This window comes from Schistocerca cancellata, chromosome 9, assembly GCF_023864275.1.
Source record: "Schistocerca cancellata isolate TAMUIC-IGC-003103 chromosome 9, iqSchCanc2.1, whole genome shotgun sequence".
Lineage (NCBI taxonomy): Eukaryota > Metazoa > Arthropoda > Insecta > Orthoptera > Acrididae > Schistocerca > Schistocerca cancellata.
The window spans coordinates 401,340,572-401,364,050 of NC_064634.1; the positions used below are offsets into that span (position 1 = coordinate 401,340,572).

Consider the following 23,479-nt stretch of genomic DNA (forward strand, 5'->3'; position numbering starts at 1 on the left):
TTAGCAACGACGACAGGAGAGGACCACTCACTGAAAGTGATTGGAAGCAAGACCCCTGAAGCAGTGAGACGATCCAGTTCCCGTTTGACCTGATCACGAAGGGCCACAGGAATGGGCCGAGCCCGAAAAAACTTAGGCCGAGCAGTGGGTTTGAGAATGATATGAGCTTCAAAGTCGTTTGCATGGCCTAACCCAGGAGAAAAAAGGGACGAAAATGTTGTTGACAAGGGCTTTACAAATGTCTGCTTGTATCTGTGTATGTGCGGATGGATATGTGTGTGTGTGCGCGATTGTATACCTGTCCTTTTTCCCCCTAAGGTAAGTCTTTCCGCTCCCGGGATTGGAATGACTCCTTACCCTCTCCCTTAAAACCCACATCCTTTCGTCTTTCCCTCTCCTTCCCTCTTTCCTGATGAAGCAACTGTTGGTTGCGAAAGCTTGAATTTTGTGTGTATGTTTGTGTTTGTTTGTGTGTCTATCGACCTGCCAGCGCTTTCGTATGGTAAGCCACATCATCTTTGTTTTTAGATATATTTTTCCTGTGTGGAATGTTTCCCTCTATTATATTCATATCATTAATTCTATAATAACTGTCACTTAAGTTAATATTACACTGTAAGGAAGTTAATTAGAGTATATTTCATATTATCTATTCATGGTTTCATTTATTTTAGAATATCTAAGGAAAAAAAAGGACCTATAGGCCGGTTTCCACATTTAGCCATAGGTTTACGTACAAACTTAAGACATTTGTGTCAGTATTAAGTGAAGAATTTAGGTTGTTTTCATTCCACATACATTTAGTAGTGGCATATCTACTTGGGGAATTAAAGGTTTTAAATTCTATCTTTTATTTCCTTTCAAAACACGTAAAGTCCAGATTGAGCATACATGATCTTGGGCCTAATTTTTCGGGTATACAAGTTCTAAGTTTTAACGTTAGTTTAAGTGCATTACGTTACTATATTAACAGTACACATGTATATTACTGTTCCACATAATTAGTGACTCTTGTGAGCTTTTATTGCCTAGATAAATTTTGTAAAAATATTGTAAACAACAATGAGTGAAAAGTGTGAGCTGCTGTGGAAAAGTTAGTTCTGGGGTTCTATGCAACTGCTGAGACAGATGGTCACATTGAGGGGAACATAGTGGCATGGGAATTGTGGAAGTAAACAGATCTCTTCCATGGTATTGCAGAGTACGTTCAAGGGATAGGAAAACAGCTGAACAGGAAGGGAAGATTAGAGCCCTTGAGGCTGAATTGGATAGTGCTAGGGAAGAACTGATTAGGTTAACAGAGGAGAAGGATGAACACCGGTGGGAAGTGGTAGCAAGAAATAGGAGCCACAGAAAGAGAACAGTTTCTGACAGTTTCATCATTGGCACAGAGAATAGATTTGCCTTGCTACCTCAATTAACAAAGAAAGAGGCTCAGGTAGATGTAAGTGTAGTCAACACTCAATAGACTTTCATCAGGAAACCAAGCATTTGAAAAAAATCAGAAAGTAGGAGGAAAGTTCTGCTGTTAGGCAGTAGCCATGGAAGAGGTGTGGGCCAGATCTTGCAGGAAAAAATTAGGTGACAGGTACAAGGTCACAAGTTTTTTCAAGTCTAGTGCATGTCTTAGCCAAGTGATAGAGGATGTAGGATCATTGTGCAAGAATTTTACAAAGCAGGATCATGTTATGGTAGTGGGTGGAGCAGGAAACAGTATTGGTAGAGATCAGGTTCACGATATTGAATGTGATATTGTAAAAATAGCAATTGCAATGAACCATACAATTGTTGGTTTGGTTTCTGTTTTCATGCAGTACAATTTGCACCAACTGAACAGCTCTGTGAGGAGGGTAAATATGGAGCTAGGTCAGCTGCTTCAGGCAACTACTTTGTTAGGCATAGGTTTGGTTCCTGTATTGATAGGTGGGACTTCACAAGAAATAGCCTGCATCTCAGTAGGAAAAGGAAGGGTAAATTGGTTGGGATGATAGCAAAATCTTTGGAGGAAGGAGGGGGGTGGGAATGTGCGTACAGAAACTCACCTCTTTTTTAGGCTAAGTTCAGTGTACAGTGATTCAACATTGAACGAAATTAAGCATAATGAGAAGCTCAAAAAGGTAGGTACTAGAGATGTTAAAATATCACAAGATTGTCATAAAAGTACAATGAAAAATAATGTTAGTATGTCACAAGATTCTCATGGAAGCACAGTGAAAAATAATGTTAGTATATTGCATAAGAATATCAGGTGATTAAAAAACAAATTAGACGAGCTTCTTGTTTGTTTAGATGATTTAGAAACCGAGGGTGGAATAGATGTATTATGCCTGTCTGACAATCATTTAGTCACAGATACAGAAAAGTTAAATGGTAGGCGGATATAAGCTTTCAGCACATGTAATACTATGGAGAGAGGAGGAGTTGCTGCATATGTTAAAATCTGTAACCGTGGGAAAAATTTAGAAACTAAAAAATGCGTGTAGAGCAACATATAGAAGCATGTACATGTGAGCTTAAACCAAACAATGGTACTTTTATAATTGTTGCTGTGTACAGGTCCCCATTGGAAAATTTTCAGCTATTTTTTAAAAGCTTGGATTCTTTGTTGTACTATCTGTCAGGCACAGGGAAGCAAATTATTGTTTGTGAGGATTTCAATGTAGATTTTCTGAAAGAGCCAGACAGAAAGTTTGACCAGGAAGTATTACTTGGTTCATTCAATATGACATCAGTTATTGATTTTCCTACGTGGGTGGTACAGGAAAGCAGCACACTGGTAGATAATGTTTATATAGACCAAGATAAATTTAATAAAATAAAATTTTTTTCTGTTAAGAATGGTCTGTCTGATCATGACGCACAGCTAGTTACAGTATATGACATAGCTCCATGCAGTAATGCAAAACAATCTTCTGAAATAATGCATTCAATTAACGATTTAATAACTGAAAATTTTAGGGAAAGCTTGCAACAGTTAGACTGGGATGAGGTGCACAGAGAACCTGTGGCTAATTTAAAATTTAGCTATTTCATGATATCTTTGAAAGTATATTCAAAAAGTTTCCCTAAGAAAACAGTGAAACATATTTGTAATAAACCATCAAAAAAGCCATGGCTTACTGAAGGGATAAAAATATCTTGCAAACAGAAAAGGGAAATGTATCTTACAAGTAGAAGGAGTAGTGATCCAGAAACAGTGAAACATTACAAAAACTGTATTAAGAAAAGTTAAACAAAAAAAAAAAAAAGGGACAAGGAAATGAGAACTTCGGAAATTTCATCCATTTTTGGTCTGGAGTTGTAAAACATGAACAAGCAAAAGCAGGTGTTTCCATTCTAATTAACAAAGCTCGGAGCACTTACATCAGGGACTATGCATTTTTATGCGAAAGAATTGTCACTATTACCATCACGTTATATGACATTGAAACAGTTATAATAGGGTTTTATGCACCAAATGACAATGTGGCACAGCAACCCAAAGACCATTTCTACCAGAAATTAGACCATCTACTCAACCAAGTCAAAAAGCACCAAGAAGTAAGATTAGCAGGAGATTTTAATGTGAGGTTTGGCTCACAAGTAAATGATGCAGTAGTAGGAAGACATGAAGGTTCAAAAATGGCTCTGAGCACTATGCGACTCAACTTCTTAGGTCATCAGTCGCCTAGAACTTAGAACTAATTAAACCTAACTAACCTAAGGACAGCACACACATCCATGCCCGAGGCAGGATTCGAACCTGCAACCGTAGCGGTCACGCGGTTCCAGACTGAAGCGCCTTTAACCGCACGGCCACACCGGCCGGCAGACATGAAGGAAATGCCATTAATAGTTCTGGAGAAAATCTTGTAAATTCTGTAACCAATATGACTCGAAAATTCTGAACATTCACTATTCACATAAAGATATCCACAGACAATGGCTCTGAGCACTATGGGACTTATATCCACAAATATACATAGGAGAAACCATCATTACAGCAGAAATTAATAATTGATTACATCATTACCAAGCAAGGGCCAGAAATGGTAGTTCAAGATTATTGAGTCATGCGGGGAGCCAATTGTGGGTCTGATCACTACTTAGTTTTAGCAAAGTTGACATACCTATTTAGGAGAAAAACCACCAACAACTGGACAAGTGGCTGACCACAGAAATCATGAGAAATTAGAGCAGGCAAGGTATAAGCTCTTTCTCCTGAAGCAGTTCAGTATCACGGATTTATTTCAACGTAGATCAGAAAATGAACTAAAAGCAATTGCAGAAAATGACAATGTTGAAGTGTAATATGAAAATATTAAAAAAGCACTTACAAAAATTTCTCTAGAGGTACTAGGGACTGAGAGTAAGAATCTAGATAAATGGGATCCTCCATGGATGTCTGATGACCTGAAGATGTTGATTAGGGAAAAGAAAAATCTCTACAAAAATGGTTATCAACTAAATCACTACAGGACAGACAAAACTACCAGACAACAAATTACAAATTAAGAAACAGAATTAAATTAGAAAAAAAAACAAGATGTGGGAAGAGAAATGTATTGAAATTCAGAGTCTAATAGGTGGATCAGAAACAACAGAAGTGTGGAGGAAAATTACAAGTATGAAGAAAACACAAGTAAACAAAGCAGTGGACAACCTAATTCCCTTAAAGGAATGGAAAAAGTAATACGTGGACCTTTTAACTGAAGATGGGCCATATTACATGCAAAGGAATGAAGAGAAGATGGAAGTAACTGACCGAAATGTAAACATTACAATAGAGGAAGTGAATTGTGCAAAAATTAAAATGAAGAATGGCTGATCACCTGGTCAAGGAAACATTCCTGTTGAATAATTGAAGGCTGGAGGAAGATATCTGAAGAAATGAATAACCTGCCTGATGAACAACTGTTGTAAAGGGATTGAAATTCCCTCAGAATGGAAAAAGTCATATATGGTTTCTATTTTAAAGAAAGGGAATAGAAAAGACACAAACTGCTATGGAGGCATTAGTGTCAACTGTACAATGAGCCACTTATTTGGCAAGATAATGTTTGAAAAAATTAGACAAAATGTTGGCCACCATATAGGGGAATACCAGAGTGGGTTTAGGCAGAACAGATCATGTACAGATAACTTATTTATTTTACAACAACTATTGGAGAAATTTATGGCAGTAGGGAAGGAGCTACACATTGTCTTTGTAGATTTAGCACAAGCTTATGATACAGTCCCTGAATCTAAGCTGTGGGAAGCTATGAAAGATACAGGTATGGATGATCACCTTTTACAAATTATTACCGAAATGTACAGAGATAATGTGGTACAGATTAAATGAGGTCCAAAGTTATCAGAACCTATTAATGTCACTAAAAGTTTAAGACAAGGTTGCAGTATGTCACCCATCTTGTTCAATTTATACGTACAAGTGGCTCTCTGAAATTGGGAGAATAGGAATGGGAATCACTGTCAATGATGTACAGATACTTTCATTAAGTTTTGCTGATGATCAAGCTATTATAGCAAAAGATGATTATGACCTTGAGTTCATAATATGACGATTATATCAGTAATACAACAGATGGGGACTACAAATGACTCTAACAAAAACACACTAACTGGTGCTGAATAGTGAGGTTAAATTTGAAGTACACATCAATGACAAAGCAGTTATGAGACAGGTAGAGAAATTTAAATATCTCGGGGCACATATTGATGAAAATGAATTGGGCTATACAAAAGAAAATGTAGAATACAGCAAAGAAAAAGAGTGTTAGTGTGTATGAATTCTTTTTGGTGGGATAAGAATATTTACAACAGCAATAAGAAAAGAGTGGGTAATATAATGGGGATCAGAACTATGGGTCTTAAATGTGGATCTCAAAAGAAGACTAACAGCTGTGGAAATGGATTATTTGCATAGGAGTGACAGAATATCAAGACTCAAAAGAAAAACTAATGATGAAGTAAGAGCTAGAATGAAGGCAAATGATACAGTGATAGAATTGAAAGAAAATCATTAAAATGGTATGGACATATGATGAGAATGCCAGATCATCGGTGGCCAAAGACAGTTTATGAATGGAAACCACCCGGCAGACATAAAAGCGGAAGACCACGGCGTTCTTGGACAGACCACATAAATGGTATAACGGAACATCGCAGCATCGACAAGGAAGATGCACTGGATAAAGAAGCTTGGCAGAGGATAACAGGAATACAACAATATGTTGTTATTAATTAATCTTTTTATTGGTTAGTCTTGTAGTAATAATAATAATAATAATAATAATAATAATAATAGTAATTTTTTAAGTGTTGTAGAGAAAACAGGATTCAGCTGTTCATTAGAGAATGCAAAGTGCTATATGGAAGAGGCAACACCTATGCAGTTTGACAAAACTGAAATTAAACCCACCTCTCCTACTGAAATTAGGAAAATAATAAATTCACTCAAAAGTAAAAGCTCATTTGGAGTTAATGGCATTTCCAACAGAATACTAAAAGCTTGTTCACAACAGATACGTAGGATTCTCAGCCATATATGTAGTAGCTTACTGAAACAGGGCATTCTTCCAGATAGATAAATATGCTATTGCTAAATTATTGTATAAAAAGTGGGATAGGTCTTATGCCAACAACTACTGCCCAATCTCACTTCTGATAGCTTTATCCAAAATTCTTGAAAAAGTAATGTTTTCAAGAGTAACATCATATATTTGTAAAAATGAAGTACTAACAAAATATCAGTTTGGTGTTCAGAAAGGCTTTTTGACAGAAATGCTATATATGCTTTTACTGATCAAATATTAAATGCTTTGAAGAACTGAACAGTGCCCATTGGATACTTTGCGATTTCTCAAAGGCTTTTGTCTGTGTAAATTATGAAATTCTTCTAGGTAAGCTTAAGTATTGTAGTATGAGAGAGACAATTCACAAATGGTTTAATTCATATTTAAGTGGAAGAATGCAGGAGGTTTAAATTAACAGTACAGATAGTCTGCAAAAATCAGCAGACATTTCTTTGAGGAACTCGGGATATTCGCAATACCTTTGCAATACATATATTCACTTATGAAATTCGTTATTAATAACACACCCCAATTCAAAAATAATAGCAAAGTGCACAGCTGCAACACTAGAAGAAAGGATAGTCTTCACTATTCTGTGTTAAATCTGACTTTGGCACAGAAAGAAGTGAATTATGCTGACACAAAAATCTTTGGTCATTTGCCAAATAGCATTAAAGGTCTGACAGATAGCCAACCAAAATTTAAAAACAAATTAAAAGAATTTCTGAATGACAACTCCTTCTACTCAATAGAAGAATTTTTACATATAAACTAGTAACTTTAAAAAAATTAATTAACTATATTGTGTAAAGAAAACTTATGTTAAATTGATACGTTCCACATCATTACGAAATCTCATATTCATGATCTATGGAACACATATTAATATAACTTAAGGGGACATGCTCGTGAAAATGACCAAAAATCTGAAAAAAATTTTCTTGGTCTAGAAAAGAGCATTTAATGCTGATTTCAAAAATGTATAGTTTATGGGCATTATCATCTTCCATTCGTTCTAAAATTGAGGTTGAATGTAATATAGCACAGGGACCACGCCCATCTGTCAGTTTGAAGAATGTCAGAATACGTTATGCATTATTTTGTTGTTCTGTTTTTTCCGTCGTTAGTTACAGATTGTTAACACAGGTGTCTTCTAGAAGGCACTGACTCTCGGATCCAAAGCACAAGCATATCTTAAAGGCTATGGTTCGAATGTAAACAAAGATCTGAGAATATATGATTTCGGAATTTCATGTGTGTGTGGTTTTGTAGTCATTGTGTTGTTTTGTTTCTGTGTGTGTGTGTGTGTGTGTGTGTGTGTGTGTGTGTGTGTGTGTGTGTGTGTTCCCTGTGCTACAAATGCTGAGACTAAAGGAATTTAGCCCCAAACGAAAGTTTCACAGCAACCAGTTCCAAACACAAGAGAATAATACACATCAGTTGCTTCAAAAGTCGCCTGCAGAAACTGTGTCTACAGGCAGTGCTTCTAAATGTAAACTTTCACTTTCTAAATGTAATAAGAACAAGCCTAGTAGTATTGTGAGCAGCAATAATGACAGATATGTTATTGTGAACCTAAATATGCTGTTAAGACTTTTAAAGAGTACTGTGAAATGTAAGTGTGGTGTCACCGCCAGACACCACACTTGCTAGGTGGTAGCCTTTAAATCGGCCGCGGTCCGTTAGTATACGTCGGACCCGCGTGTAGCCGCTATCGGTGATTGCAGACCGAGCGCCGCCACACGGCAGGTCTAGAGAGACTTCCTAGCACTCGCCCCAGTTGTACGACCGACTTTGCTAGCGATGGTTCACTGACAAAATACGCTCTCATTTGCCGAGACGATAGTTAGCATAGCCTTCAGCTATGTCATTTGCTACGACCTAGCAAGGCGCCATTACCAGTTACTATTGATACTGAATTACGTACAGCCAAGAGCGACGCTCATCATTAATGGATTAAAGTTAAGTATTCCACTAGCTACGTACATTTTTCTAAAGTCTAATTTCCTTGTCCTGTTCCAGACCTCACGCCAGCCTGCGTGAGCTAAAACGCGTGCCTTTTGGCTTCCTCTAATAATACGGTGTTGGCACTCCTGCCAACCCACAACAGTAAGTACTGCATTTGTGAAGATAGTATTGACGTTTCTGAGAACATTACACCAAGGAAGTCTTTCAAGTCGGTTAGCGATTGCCTGTAACTCGTGTAAGATGCACAATGATTCTATGACATCGCCAGTAACTGATAGTCGACATTACGGTGTAAATATTCAGCTTGCTTATGCAATGCGAAGTACTGGAAGGGGAAGGAGAGCTGCCCAGACTTTATGTGCAGTAACGGATTTGCCTCCACCTCCACTAAGGCTTGACAGATACAATAAATTAATACATAATGCTTTATGTGGTGTAAGTGCACATTCAATGAAAATAGCAGCAGAGAAGCAGTAGCCTTGTCTGAGAATACAGACACTGTAGCAGCATTTGATGGATCTTGGCAGAAGAGAGGTCATACTTCTCTGAATGGGGTTGTAACTGCCACATTTACTGAAACCGGTAAGATACTATGTTATGAATGTCTAACAAAGCACTGCCAGGGTTGTTCAAGTAAATTTCTTGACACCCATGTTTGTGTAAATAACTTTGATGGCCCAAGTGGAAACATGGAAATGAAAGGAGCTCTAAACATTTTTAGAAGATCAGAGGTCAGTTATGGTGTGAGGTATGTAGGCTACCTTGGGGACGGGGATTGTGAAGTAACACTACTGTTGTTAATAACAGACCATGTGGGGACACTCTAATAGAAAAGCTTGAATGTGTTGGGCATGTACAAAAAAGAACAGGAGCTCAGCTGAGAAAATTATGTGAAAACTTCAGTGGAAAAAAACTGTCAGACGGAAAACACATAGGTGGTCCAGGTCATCTTACTAAAAGTGAAATGGATTCTTTAACTCAGTATTATGGATTAGCAATAAGGAGAAATGTAGTACATTTGGAGAACATGAGACAAGCTGTTTGGGCAACATGGTTTCACGAGCGTCAACAGATGAAACCCCACAACATGGTTTGTGTTCAAAAGGGGAAGATTCATGGTGCAAGTCCTAGTTACCACTTGCTGTAATGGAGACAATTAGGCATATCTGGTAAATAAAAATCTACTTAGGAAATGTATGCATGGTCTCTCTCAGAATGCAAATGAAAGCTTCAACAGCTGTATATGGGAGAGGATACCTAAAACCATATTTGTTGGGCTGATAGAGCTGAAGATTGGTGTAATGGATGCAATAACAACATTCAATGATGGAGCAATTTCAAGAATCAATGTTACGAAGAAATTGAACATCGAGATGGGAAGGAATATGGCTTCAGCTCTAACTGCTATCGATAAGCGGAAGGTAACCGAAGCAGAGACAGCTGCAGAAGCTGCTGCCAAGGAGTCAAGGATAAAGAAAAGAATGAAGAAAAAGAGTACGAAGGATAAGGAAACAGAAGGAGAACTGGATTATGCCGCTGGAATGTTCTAAGTAAGCATAGTGACAAGTTAATAAATCTGTAAACCTTCTTTTGCGATTTACTAAAAACATGAATATTCATCACTCAGGTACATGTTTCTCCTAAATGACTGAAGTTAAACTCACAAAAATTGGTACAGATATTTAGAATGACCTCTTCTGCCTCCCTTGCCTACTATTTCCTGAAAAATTTTTAACATGATGATGATGTCGGTGATATTTGAGCTACACTTTTAAACATTTTTGTTTTAGTAAAATAAATTACTTATCTTTTTCACAGATCAACATCAGGGAAGGAAATGGGAGGCATAAAACACTTATGTGAATGTTGCCTGTACTCTGACTGTGTTTCCAAGCTGTGCAGTCAGTGGCTCCACAGTGAAATAGTGTTCCGTTTTTTATACTATTATAAATATTGTTGCCAGCAGCAAAATATAAAAAATATCTTAATGATTTTTTGGGAAATGCTTTGACTAATGGCCCTAACTGAGTGTAAGAATTTTGAGCTCTCTCTCATTTATAGATCAGTTACACTACGAGGGTGAAGATAATGCCAAAAATGCAGCCCATTCAGGGGTGTGTCCCCTTAATGTAATGTAATTAGCAAAAATACGTCCTGCATGCCAAGCAGCACAGAATCAGAAAACATCGAGTACACTAAATTCTCTTTTCTCACACAACATCTTGAAAGCTATGGATCAAAGCAATCATGTGGGAGCAGTATTTCTCGATTTCTGAAAACTGGTTGACTTAGCACCACACAAATATTTATTAATAAGCATACAATCATATGGGTGTATCAAATGAAATTTGTGACTGGACTGAGAATTGCTTAGTATGAAGGACATATTATATGTGATGGAGAGACATTGACATAAGTAGAAGTAACTTAAGGTATGGCCATGGAAGTGTATTGGGATCCTTGCTGTTCATGAGGTACATAAGTGACCTAGTGGGCAATATTAATAGTGCCCTCAGTCTTTTGCAGGTGATGCAGTAGTCTATAATTGACTTCCATCTGAAAAATTCTATGTAAACATCCAGACAGATCTTGACAAGATTTCAACATGCTGCAAAGGTTGGCAGGTTGTTTTAAATGTACAGAAGTGCATAAAATACAAAAAAGTAGTATCTTATCACAACATTATCAACAAGTCACAAATGGAATGAATGAATTCACAAAAATATGTGGGTATAACAATTTATGAGAATATTAAATGGAGTAACCACACTGGCTCAACCATAGTCCAGTGTTTCAACATCTGAAGCTGGCAGCAGACTATATTGTTAATGGACTACAAAAATCATCTGAAGCTGTTAAAATCAATATATGTTTGTGTGGTGAATTTTTCATGGAATACCTTCACCTAAAATACTCAATTCAGGCTATAATAGAAAAGTAACTTCTAAAAGATTTGATAAATCACAATAAGAATTGACCTCCAAATACAATGGAAATTTATGATGATATACCGTATTTACTCGAATCTAAGCCGCACTTTTTTTCCGGTTTTTGTAATCCAAAAAACCGCCTGCGGCTTAGAATCGAGTGCAAAGCAAGCGGAAGTTCTGAAAAATGTTGGTAGGTGCCGCCACAATTAACTTCTACCGTCACATATATATGTAGCGCTACACTGGCATCCTTTGTAGGCACAAAGATAAATACTGGTGCCAAAACCTCTGCGTCAGTAAATAAAATTAAAAAAAAAAATTGGAAGACGAGCTTTTTTTCTCCGCCCGAGTTTCGACCACTGCATTTTCATACATTATCCAACAAAGTAAATACAAATTCCGTATTGTTCATCTTCGAATGTAGCAGAATTTCAATGTACTACGAAAGTCTGACTGGCAAGACTGGGATTTTTGTCAATATGCCCAACTCTACGTTCTGAATTTTTTCCTACCTGTGAGAAGAGATGGTTGCTAATAGGAACCAGATGAAATGTGAATCACATGCAGTATTCTCTTCACCAAAAGAATAATACGAATATAAACATTTTGTCATGTATTCTTTCGTGTTTGTTTCTATCTCATTTAAATCCTGTCTGCCCAATAAACTACGAAACTAGAGTGAGACAACAGCAAACACGGAAGAATACACGTATCGTGTCATGTTTATATTCGTATTACTCTTATGCCTAATAGTGATACAGTCAGAAATGAAGCACGGCAGCTGACTAGATTTTTAAATCGAAGATGACTAATATCTGTGCAGAATTTGATGTACTAAAGAAGCGGCCGCAAAGACTTTCAAATGGAGAAAAAATTTCGCCAAACTCTCGTTCAGAACATGTTCTATCATACGCAGTCTATTATTTGGTTCTTGTTGATCATTATCAAAGAAAGCAGCAGTGTAAGTAACTACAAATAGCAGTCTCTTGCCATTGCTTCGCTAATGAGACGATTCCTTTCTTTTTTTAATTGTAGGCAGCGGTAGCGCGCACAAAAGAAAGCCATGCCGCGAGCAGCGACAGGCCGTAAACACACACGATCAGAATGCGACAAACAATGCATGACACAATATAGTAATGCATTTTCAGCTTAGAGTGACTGACGTAAACACCTATAACACAGAAAACGGCACTTATCAGATCAAAGCAAAATAAGCAATCGATTAAAACGACGAAGCACGTGAAAAAGGAAGAGTATCCGTGTAAATACGGACGGAGCGCCTGACGCATAGCAATGGCTACCTGGTAAAGCTTAACTGCTAAGCTTACGACTCGAACCAAACTACTGTAGCTGTATCGTCATTCATTTGACCTAAATTGTGTCTCATATTACAATGGACCAACTTTGTTTCGATTTGGAGGTGCGGCCTAAAACTTTTCTCTCCCCTTGAATATCGAGTCTCAAATTTCAGGTGCGGCTTAGATTTGGGAATTTTTCTTTTTCCTTTATTTCGAATCTCATTTTTCAGGTGCGGCTTAGATTCGAGTGCGGCTTAGATTCGAGTAAATACGGTAGTTATCTCTGGCCTATAGAATTTATGATGAGTGGAAAAGTGACTGATCTGAAAGTTGTCAGGGATCACAACCATTTAAAAGTGAAAAGATTAATTTAATTCAGAAAGAGATAATTTCAAGCAGTTATGCTTCAGTCACTGAGCATGCCTGGATATCATAGCAATGCAAGCAACAACAGCAAGAATCTTACATGACTTTGACTGAAATTTTTATTGCAAAATATCAAGAATTATAGAGCACGTTAATCTTTAAAAATTTTCTCAATACAAACCTGCAGCCATTATATAATCTTCGGAAACATAATGCTATGCCAACCCACTGGGTGGAGGCACAGATAGTACAAAGATAATTTATGCAAAAGACACAGCATTTTATGTGACTACTAAGAAAACAACAGTACAGCATTTCACTAAATAAAGCAAGTGACACATTTTGATTCATCGTCAGAAAAAAGAGAAAATTCAGTCAGTCTACAAAGAAGACTACTAACAAAACACTTCTGTGATAACTGAGCACGGGCATAGTGCAGCAGGGTTTAAATAGTATAGCTCTTTCGCGGTGCCATCTCATGGATGGATGACAATACACAGCTAATGCACGCGGCTTTCTGGTATGTACACATTACTTCATGCCTCTTCCATTAGGGAGCAGCTTGGATTTGTGACATGTCCATGGCGTCTTCCTCTGCAAGGCTCTGACTGTGATCACATGCTGATACTGGAGCATATGGTCAGAAGTGCATAGGACACAGGTAGTGTCACAGTCTGCCTTCTCTTGTCAACCCATACAGTAGGATGAGTGATGTCGGCACGAGCTACATGTCCACATCAAGTCCAGAGCTTGGTGGCGGTGATGCCACCACAGTTGGTGGCTGAGGCGGAGAAGACGGCTCCGGTGTGGGTGGTGGCTGCATCGGCACTGGCAGTAGTGTAGGAGAAGCTGCACCAGGTTCATCCATCAGTGATGAGAGGACCCTTTGTATGTCGTGCCAGGGACACAGCTGCATCAGGTGATCTGTCAAATGATGCAGACTGGCATGGCAACATTGGTGTCCCACCCAGAGTCATCTGGTCGTCCACGCTCAGGTGCAACTGGTCGTAATGACATGCGCAGAGGCCCTCTTCTGTATGGACATCGCACAGACATTGGCTGTGGTATTGGGAGATGATGGCGGAAATCCATTTTGGGAGATGACCACACCAATGTGCCCAGACAGCCATCCGTACTGGAAACGGGACAACAACTGCACAAGTTGGGTGTCTCTGGCCACAGTGCAGGAGATGTAGGAGCATCCGAAATTGATGCCAGTGGAGTAGTTTGGTGGGGCTGTTGCTGCCAAATGGTGTGAAGCGGTAAGAAAACAGATATTGATCCAAGACGACATCGGACAGGGACCGAGAAATGTACTTTTTCATTTGCATTTTGAATGTTCTAACAAACCTTTCAGCCTCACGGTTGGCCTGCAGGTGGAAGGGTTAGGCAAAAATTTAGTGAATCCTGCAGACATTGAAGAAAGAGATAAAAACACTACAAAACAAACTGAATGCCGCTCGGAGCCATCAGAATAATTATGAGCTAACGCCACCTCCAGCCCATGCTGGGACGCATGTGTCGCTAACATTAAATTTTAACCCAGTTGGAGGTTAAAAGATAAGATGCACATTGTAACATAGACATCTGTTTCACACACCTGCAACCAGTGGAAAGATGTCCCATTATGCAGCAAGACCAAGACATGTACCAGTTGTGCAATTGACGACGCCCCTGGCACAAACTGATGATGATAAACTATCTTACCAAAAAACATGGAATTTCTTGAGTAATGTAGGATGCAGAAGAGCCACAACAGCAGAAACATTCTGATGAAGGGGTTTGATACTACCACTACAGACCTTGAACCCAAGAGAAACCACAGAAGGCTGAAAGAAGCAGTACTTTTCCATACTTCATTTTAACCCAGTGGCCTGTAACACTGAAAAGAGTGTACTTAAGTTGTTGAGATGTTCAGCAGTGGAGGAGCCAGAGACCATAATATCACCAAGATAGTTGGTACAGCCAGGCACAGACCTTGTCAGTTATTCAAGAAACCATTGAAAAATTGCTGGGGCGCTGGCCACGAAAAATGGTAGCCACGAGTATTGATAGAAGCCAAAAGGTGTATTAACGACCAGAAGCTGCCGAGAGTCAGCATCAACAGGAAGGTGCAAATATGCACCTGAGAGGTCGATCTTGGAAAAGTATTGACCACTACTAAGCTTAACTAAAAGTTCATCAGGTCATTGCAAAGGACACATGTCAATGATAGAATGAGCATTAACAGAGACTCTGAAATCACTGGAAAGGTGTAACCGCCCTGATGGCTTCTTGACAATAACTAATGGGGTTGCTCATTCGCTGGAAATGATCTGTTGAACAACCCCGGTGACCATGAGGCGACTGAGCTCCGTCTTGACTTGGTCACAGAGTGCCATCAGCACCGGGCGAGCCTGAAAGAAACAAGATCTGACCAAAGGTTTCACAGCGATATGATCTTTGAAATTATTGTCACAAGCCAAGCCTGCAGAGAACATGGAGAAAAATTTAGAGCATAAAGGATAGGGTTGTGTATAAGGCACTAGATCAGAGATGAAATTAACTTCACTGGACATAGCAAACCCATAAAAGTTAAAGGCATCCAAACCAAACAAATTTTGGTTGTGTGCATTGTTCACCAACAGAAAAGAGAGCAGATGAACCACAGATTTATATGTGATTGGGACTGAGAAACTACCTAATATTGGAATGTTTTGTCTATTGTAGGTGACTAATGTACGTGACACTGGCGCTAAAGGTGGAGAACCTAAGTCCATGCATATTTACAAGTTGAATAATGACACAGCAGCTTCTGTGGCAACTTGCATGTGCAAAACTGTTTATAAACCTTGACTTTTATAAAAAGTTTATTGGGTGCAACAGAGATTGCTGATACACAAATGACGTCCATATCAGCATCTGCAATAGGCTGTTGGAAATTTACATTACAAACAGGAGCAATGTGGCCCATTTTGTTGCAATGGCGGCAAATGGCCCAACGCTTAGAACAATTTGACCGCATTGTTGTCCATGCTGTGCTACTAAAGTGGCTGTGGCTACCGCATTGAGTTGGGCTGATCACCATTATATTTTACTTGTGTGTGGACCGCTGCCACTATATCGTTCCCTTGTGAACCATTAGACTAACGGTGGGGGGAAGCGGGCTGAATTTCTGCAACCTCACATCATGATTCAATCTGAGTACCCACAACCGATAATGATGATGATGATGATGATGATGACGACGACTGGTTTGTGGGGTGCTCAACAATATGGTTATCAGCATCTATGCAAATTCACAATATTTTCACAGTCCAGTTTCACCCTTTTCCCGAATGATGATGAAATGATAAGAACAACACCAACACCCAGTCCCCGTGCAGAGAAAATCCGCGAACTGGCTGGGAATCGAACTCGTGATCCAGAGGCAGCAACCCTAGGCACCAGACCACAAGCTGTGGGCACAGCTCTCAAAACCTCAAATGATTTTGTAATAGTCAGAAAATCCAAGAGAGAGGGGTTTTCACATCGAAGGTCCCGCTCACAAAATCAGGAGTCAGCCGAATGTTTGCATCATTAACCATTTGGTCGGCATACATCTCCTTTTGTACATCAATGACAAAGTGACGACAGCTTAAACAGTGAAGCTCAGCTGCCAAGTCTTATCGGAATGTTCCGGTTTCTTGTGACAGCACAGAAATCCACTCAAGTGGCAATGATGTGTGTCTGTTTACAGTAGTAGTTCAAAAGGAGGTCACACATGGTATCAAAAGAGAGTGAAGACAGATCCTGCAGGGGGGCCAGTTGGCAAAGGAGTTGATACATGCAAGGTGATAACCAACAAAAAAAGAAAGCATAGCATAAGGTAACATTAGTCAATCCCAAACCAATGAAAATGATTGTGAAGCATTTTTAAAAATTCCAAGGAACTTATAGTTAGTAAATTCATTCTCGCTGTTTCAGATGTATTTCATTGACTTTTGTCCAAATGGATGCAGATTTTGGTGCCTGAACTGAAGAAAGTAATTTCAGGAAATGATGCAATTTTTGATGAAACAAAATTCAGTTTTGGCAGAACAACTAGTGACCAGTGGCATGACAGGACTGACAAATAAAAGACAAATAAAAACAAGAAAGAAGGTGGAAATTCTAAGTGAACTGATCAAGACACTGGACAACACAAGAAGGAACGTTGGATGCCTACACAATTTGACACTCATGCAGTAATGGCCTTGCATGCTGAATTGTTTGTCAGTGATGTTCCTGAATGCTATAATGATATACGATGGAGACATAATGAATGGAGAGAAGTTATCAACAAGGAAATTAAGTATCTGGAATTTAATGAGACAGGGGAGCTGCATGAGTCTTGTCCAGAGAAGAAACAAATTGATAGAAAATGAGTCTTCAAAATTAAATGGAAACAAGATTTGAAAATTGAAAGATATACAGCAAGGCTTGTAATTAAAGGATGTGCTCTGACGTAGGGTTATGATTATGATGAAATGTACTGTCCTGTTGCATATTTGGTTATGCTGAGAACATTGGTGTCAATCATCATTGAAGAGGCTCTATATACATGCCAAATGGATGTCAAAAATGCCTTTCTACATTGGATGGGGAAATAGATGATGTCTACATTAAAATCCTTCAAGCTGTCACATGAAGAAAGAATCAAACCTTCAAATTAAAAAAGGCCTTGTATGGATTGAAGCAGACTCCTCATATGCGGAATACAACATTTGATAGTATTGTCAAAAGTATTGGTCTTAGACAGTCAAATGTTGACAGAGGTTTGTCTATGGGCAGTTCGGAAAGTAGTAGACCCTATCTTCTATTATACATAGACAACAATATACCGGCAACTGCTGCAAGCAACTCTGATATCAACAGGATTAAAAGCCTTTGGAAAAGTGATTTTTTATGTGATATATGGGAGGACCCATTTCTTGTCTTTGATTTCAGAAGGTCAGATGACAGAATGATTATGAGTCAGCCTATATAGAGGTGGAAACTAATGAAATGCTTTGACATGAACAATTGTAACCAATGCAGCCAAAACTGACAATGGAAAGCAAACCAGAGATGAGCATAATGATCAAGATTACATTCTAATTTAATTGGATGGATAAAAGATCTACTCACGAAACAGTGGCAGAACACACACATAAAAGAAGGTTATAATTAGTCAAGCTTTTGGAGCCAGTGGCTCCTTCTTCAGGCAGAAGGGTCAAAGGGGAAGGAAGAGGGGTGAAGCAAAAAGGACTGGAGAGGTCTGGGAAAATGGGTAGAGTTCGGGAAAGTCACCCAGAACTGCAAGTCAGGGGAGACTTAATGGACAGGATCGGCAATTCTAAACCATTTTATCAATTAATAGGTTGTTTGATATATACTATGCTTACAACATGAAAGGATCTGAGTGTAGCAATACATTATTTTGGCACATCCCAAAACAAACATATGGAATCCTCGGCAATTCTAAACCATTTTATCAATTAATAGGTTGTTTGATATATACTATGCTTACAACACAAAAGGACTTGAGTGTAGCAATGTATTATTTTGGCACATCCCAAAACAAACCAATGGAATGCCGTTGGAAGGAACTTAAAAGATATATGAAAGGAAAATTGGATCTTGGTTTGCGCTATGGAAGATGAGGAGCACAGATGGCTTTCTGCTACACAGATGCAGACTTTGGCAGTATAGAAGACAGAAGTCTATATCATGATTCTTTTTGCAAGTGTGTGGAAATACTGGATATAGCTGAATTGAGGGGGAGTGTTGAAGGTTCAGTTCAGATCTTGCAAATTAATTATTTTACCTTTTTGATGGCAACTCTGAGCTATTATATTTTATTCTGTTACCAGTATGTGGTTGACAAGTGATAGTTTCTTGTGCTTATTCAGAAGCCAAATAAATCATTATTATTACAAGACTTATAATTTGTATGCCTGAGGAATGCCCACAGCTGCCTAAATTTATCACAGATAAAACATCTGCTTATAATGCTTAATACAGTTTTACATCTTCCCTTATCAATGTTTGCTATTCATTACAATAACATGTTTTGACAAATAAATTGCTATACTGTACTACAAGACAAGTACTCAACTCCAAAATTATATTAGCTGTTCATCAAAATGTACCAGCTACTCTTTCAGCTATAATTTAATTTTATATTGAGAGCAACCTGTTGTATAAATCAGGCAAAACAATGGAGTAATTTGTTTCAAGTTCGTGAAAATCTCAGTCCAAATATATCATGGCCACCTTCAACTCTGTCTTGTGAAAGTCAAACTCACCTGCTCTGCTAGTTGTTTGATCTGGGGAATGTCCATATAATTGTGGAAATGTTTCATTACTTCCATTATTGCTTGTAATGGAAGCTCAATTTCTCCATACTGCCTCTTTTTAATGAGTGCCCTACAACATAATGAAAAAGTGTATGTATGAAGGTTAATTATTTAAAATCAGATAATCACATAAAAAGGAATAAATTTATTGGACATGTGATACAAACTATTATAAATGAGCAAAACTTAAACCACATAATTCCTTACACTACATTTGAAAGGTAATTTCCTGGTAAATATGAACATGAAACATTTTAAACAATACCATGGACACTTCTTGAGATAGTAAAGACAAACAGAAAGTAATAGGTAAAAATGAAACAGGTAAGTTTTACCACTGGAATCGTGAGTGAATCAATCAGCATCATCAGTTTCAGACCATGTACTTATATATATTGGAAGGACAAATTGTAAAGTATTTATAAGAGATCTTTGCCTTTCAGACAATTACTGTAAGATAATAAAGCTAAAGTCGGGCTTGACAAAACATGCAAAAGTGCAGGAATACAAAAGAGTCTTCTTGGGATGTGAGATACATAATTTTTCTAGAGCAATTGCAAATAAAACCTGAGATGCCGTGTATGTGGAAGATGCTAAGATAACTAAATTCTGTGCAGTGTTTAAATTTATTTTTGGGACACATTTCAAAAAGTAGCAATTTCTACAGCAGCAGGTAAGAAAAATAGGTGGATAACTATGGGTATCTGAAATTCCTCCCAGACACTTAAATTTCTCAGTTCTTTACCAACGCACTGCACAAACCCACAGTTCACAGATTACTATCACAAGTATCAAAAAAACACACACTATGTTACTGCTTGCTCACTCATTTAATGAAAAAAAAAAAAAAATGTAACACAGAAACTGAATGCAAAGTAGTGTGGGATGTTATAAAACAAGAAATCGGGAAAAGGCCGAAGTAAGTATAGTATCAAACAAATCAAGGAAGGGGATAGAATAATAGAAAAGGCTCTGTAATTAGCAAATGTTGTGCACGATTACTTCTGCTGAGAAGCTGCAGCACAAACTTTCTAAAATGCATGCAGCACCTGCTATGACTTATATAGTGAGCACAATGATGCTGTTTCCCACAACAAAGCTTGAAATCAGGAAGACAGTACAACAATTAAAAATCAGAAGTCAGAAGCATAAATGAGGTTCCTGCCTGTTCTGAAGGTACGTTTATATACCATATAAGCCCCATTAACTGATGTAAGAAATGTCCTTTAGTTCACGTATTTTTCTAGAGTAGCTAAAATATGCACAATTTGATAGAATATTTATATAGGCCTATCGGTTTTGGGCTTCCTGCCAATGTAGCACAACAAACCATACTGTGAAAGATGCATCTTGACGAAATCTTCAAGGCACGATCATTGAAACTGCATATTTTTGGAATGCACTTGTATAAATATGTTATCCCCAAAATATGGTCTGTTAGCTTCAGAGACACTGAATTTAAGATAGCAGCTACACAATTTGCTGTTTTCAGTCAATCACAGCAGGCACAGGATGCACGATCTAGTTATCCAATAACAGTGAGCACAGCAGACTTTAACTAGTCAGCCAATTATAGCAAGACTATATCGTTGTGCACGAACACAACACACACACACACACACACACACGCATGCACACACAAATTAATATACAACACAATATAAGCACATTTATGCCTTTACATAAACTTTAGGCTGTCACAAACATAGGCTCTTTTTTCGGGGTGTAAGAGCACAGCTTAAATTTCTGTGAACAAAGCAATGACATTTCTATTTTTGTTTGTGAGAAATATTTGGCTGTTTTATTTTGAATATGTCATGGCTTTCATATCGTAATTTCCAAGGGTATGGTTAGTCTTGGACGAAACAACAGAAATTAAACTGCTAGGAGTGAAGCAGTGACATTTATATTTTTCATTGTCACAAATATTTGTCTGTTTGTCTGTTCGTCTTCAAATAGGTCGTGATTTCTAGGTGTGAGGGTAGGCTGCTCACAGCTTGAATTGCCACAAAAAACCTGATTGTGGTGACAGATTGACCTCTAAGTAACCTGAGTTCTAGGTTACACTGAAAAATAACAGTTTGCTTGTGAGTTGGTGAAGCCAACAAAATGAAAGCAAAAAAAAAGTGGTTGTGGTGACAATCTGATCCCTAGCATAGACGGAAGTCTAGGCTAGGTTGCAAGGTAACAGTTTGGTTGTGAGTTAGTGAAGACAATGAATGTGGGGGAAAAAAATAGTGGTTGTAGCAACAGACTGATCCGTAGCACAGCTTGAGGTCTAAGTTAGGTTGATAGGTAAGTGTTTGGCTCTGATTTCCCAAATCCAATAAATGTGAAAGAAAAAAATCTGGTTGTGACAACAGACTATCCTGTAGCTTAACCTGAGGTGTAGGTTAGGTTAGAAGTTGACAATTTGTTTGTAAGTTGGGTCATTCCATGTCAATTCAACCAATTTGAGAAAATGATCCAGTTGATAGTCTCAGATTTGGCTAAATTTAGCACACCAATGCTACCAATGCTACCAAGTGTAGAACACTCATGTACAAAATTTTAAGTTCCCCTGTCAATTAGTTCCAGACTTATGGCTTGTGAAAGAAGGTGGCACGACCCGGAAATTGCAACCCACATCTGGCAATCTATCTTCACACCCAAATTCAGGTCTTAACAACTTTGGAACTATTCCGCACAGTCCAGTGAAGTTTTTACAACCCAGTAACATCCACTTAGAGAACACACTCCATGAATCAAAACACCAACAACATATTTCTGAGTGAAAATAAAAAATTCCAAAATGTGATTAAAAATTTAATACGTTAAAAGGTATGCCAAATATAATTCACTCAAAAAGGGTACTTTTTTTGTGGCAAGCTTAATGTGGCCTAAACACACACAGAACTCATCATGCTCATACCAGTCACAAAAACTGAGTTACATGCACACGAAAATACAAAAATTTGAAAAATTACCTGAAAAACATAGATTTTCTAAGTATGGTAGCACAAAAGGGACAAGTGATATCCAAGCCAAATTTCAAACACTGCATAAGTAGACCATAATATAATATGTGGCAAAATTTCAACTTGTTATTGCGAGGCATTTGTGTACAATAAAAGTTGACAGAGATGTATTTGGTTACGTTTCTTTTAACACGATTTAGCAAGTAATAGTGATGATGCAGACAGCTTGTTTCTGTTAAAGCTGCAGCAATTGTTGGGAACCATTAGGCAACAGAAACTTAAACAATGGTAGTTTTCAGGGACAGAATGAGTCATTGTTAGGCAGGAACAATAAAGGAAACAAGCAACAATTACAGGTTACTCATGTTTTTAAGATTCTAGTTCAGACTGGTCAGTATTGTTGTGGAAAGTCAGTATGAAGGCAGAAGAGTGTACTAGTGGTGCTTTTGTTCAAACAAGTTGCAGTATTGGTCGAGCACAAGCATCTGAATGTCATAAAACAACATATGGAACAAAATGTGGCATTCACTTTGCACTGTATGATCTGTATGAATCGGACCAAGATTTGTTGCGATGGAGATCCGGGATACACCCTGTGGGCACAAGAAGTACAGTTCAAGGAAACTCTAGTGTTTGTTATCATCATATGAAAGTGTTTCTGGATAAGTATTCTTTCCTGCAAAGAAGTTGTTTTGATACATTTCGGATTCATAATAAGACAGTGAAGTGTAGCCTCAGAGAAACTGATATAAAATCAGTATTGAAAGTGAATCAGTGCATGGGACTTAACATGAAACCAGGACAAAAGTTATGTTCCAGTTGTGTTGCACTGCTAAAAAATGAAGAATATTCTGATAATGTACATGACAGTGATGAAGAGTAGCAGCCACCTGCAACCACAGTGGCTGAGCAATTAAATACTTCAGTGACTGTCTTGGTTTGTCTCCCATGAAGACACACAAAGTTGGGAAAAGAGACAGGCCCAGCTATGGTAGAAGAAAACAATAAAAAGCTCAAATGGAATTAAAACACAAAATAGCTGACACACTATGGTGGAAGAGGAAG

General features: G+C 38.1%; 1 protein-coding gene across 1 annotated transcript in view; it reads right to left on the reverse strand.

The window, feature by feature from the left end:
- Positions 1-23,479, reverse strand: part of LOC126100693 (vacuolar protein sorting-associated protein 53 homolog) — a 183,231-nt gene that overhangs the window by 150,979 nt on the left and 8,773 nt on the right. Inside the window, exon 4 of the mRNA XM_049911309.1 lies at positions 19,407-19,527. Coding sequence (XP_049767266.1) covers positions 19,407-19,527 — 121 coding nt within the window. The remainder of the gene's footprint in view (positions 1-19,406; positions 19,528-23,479) is intronic.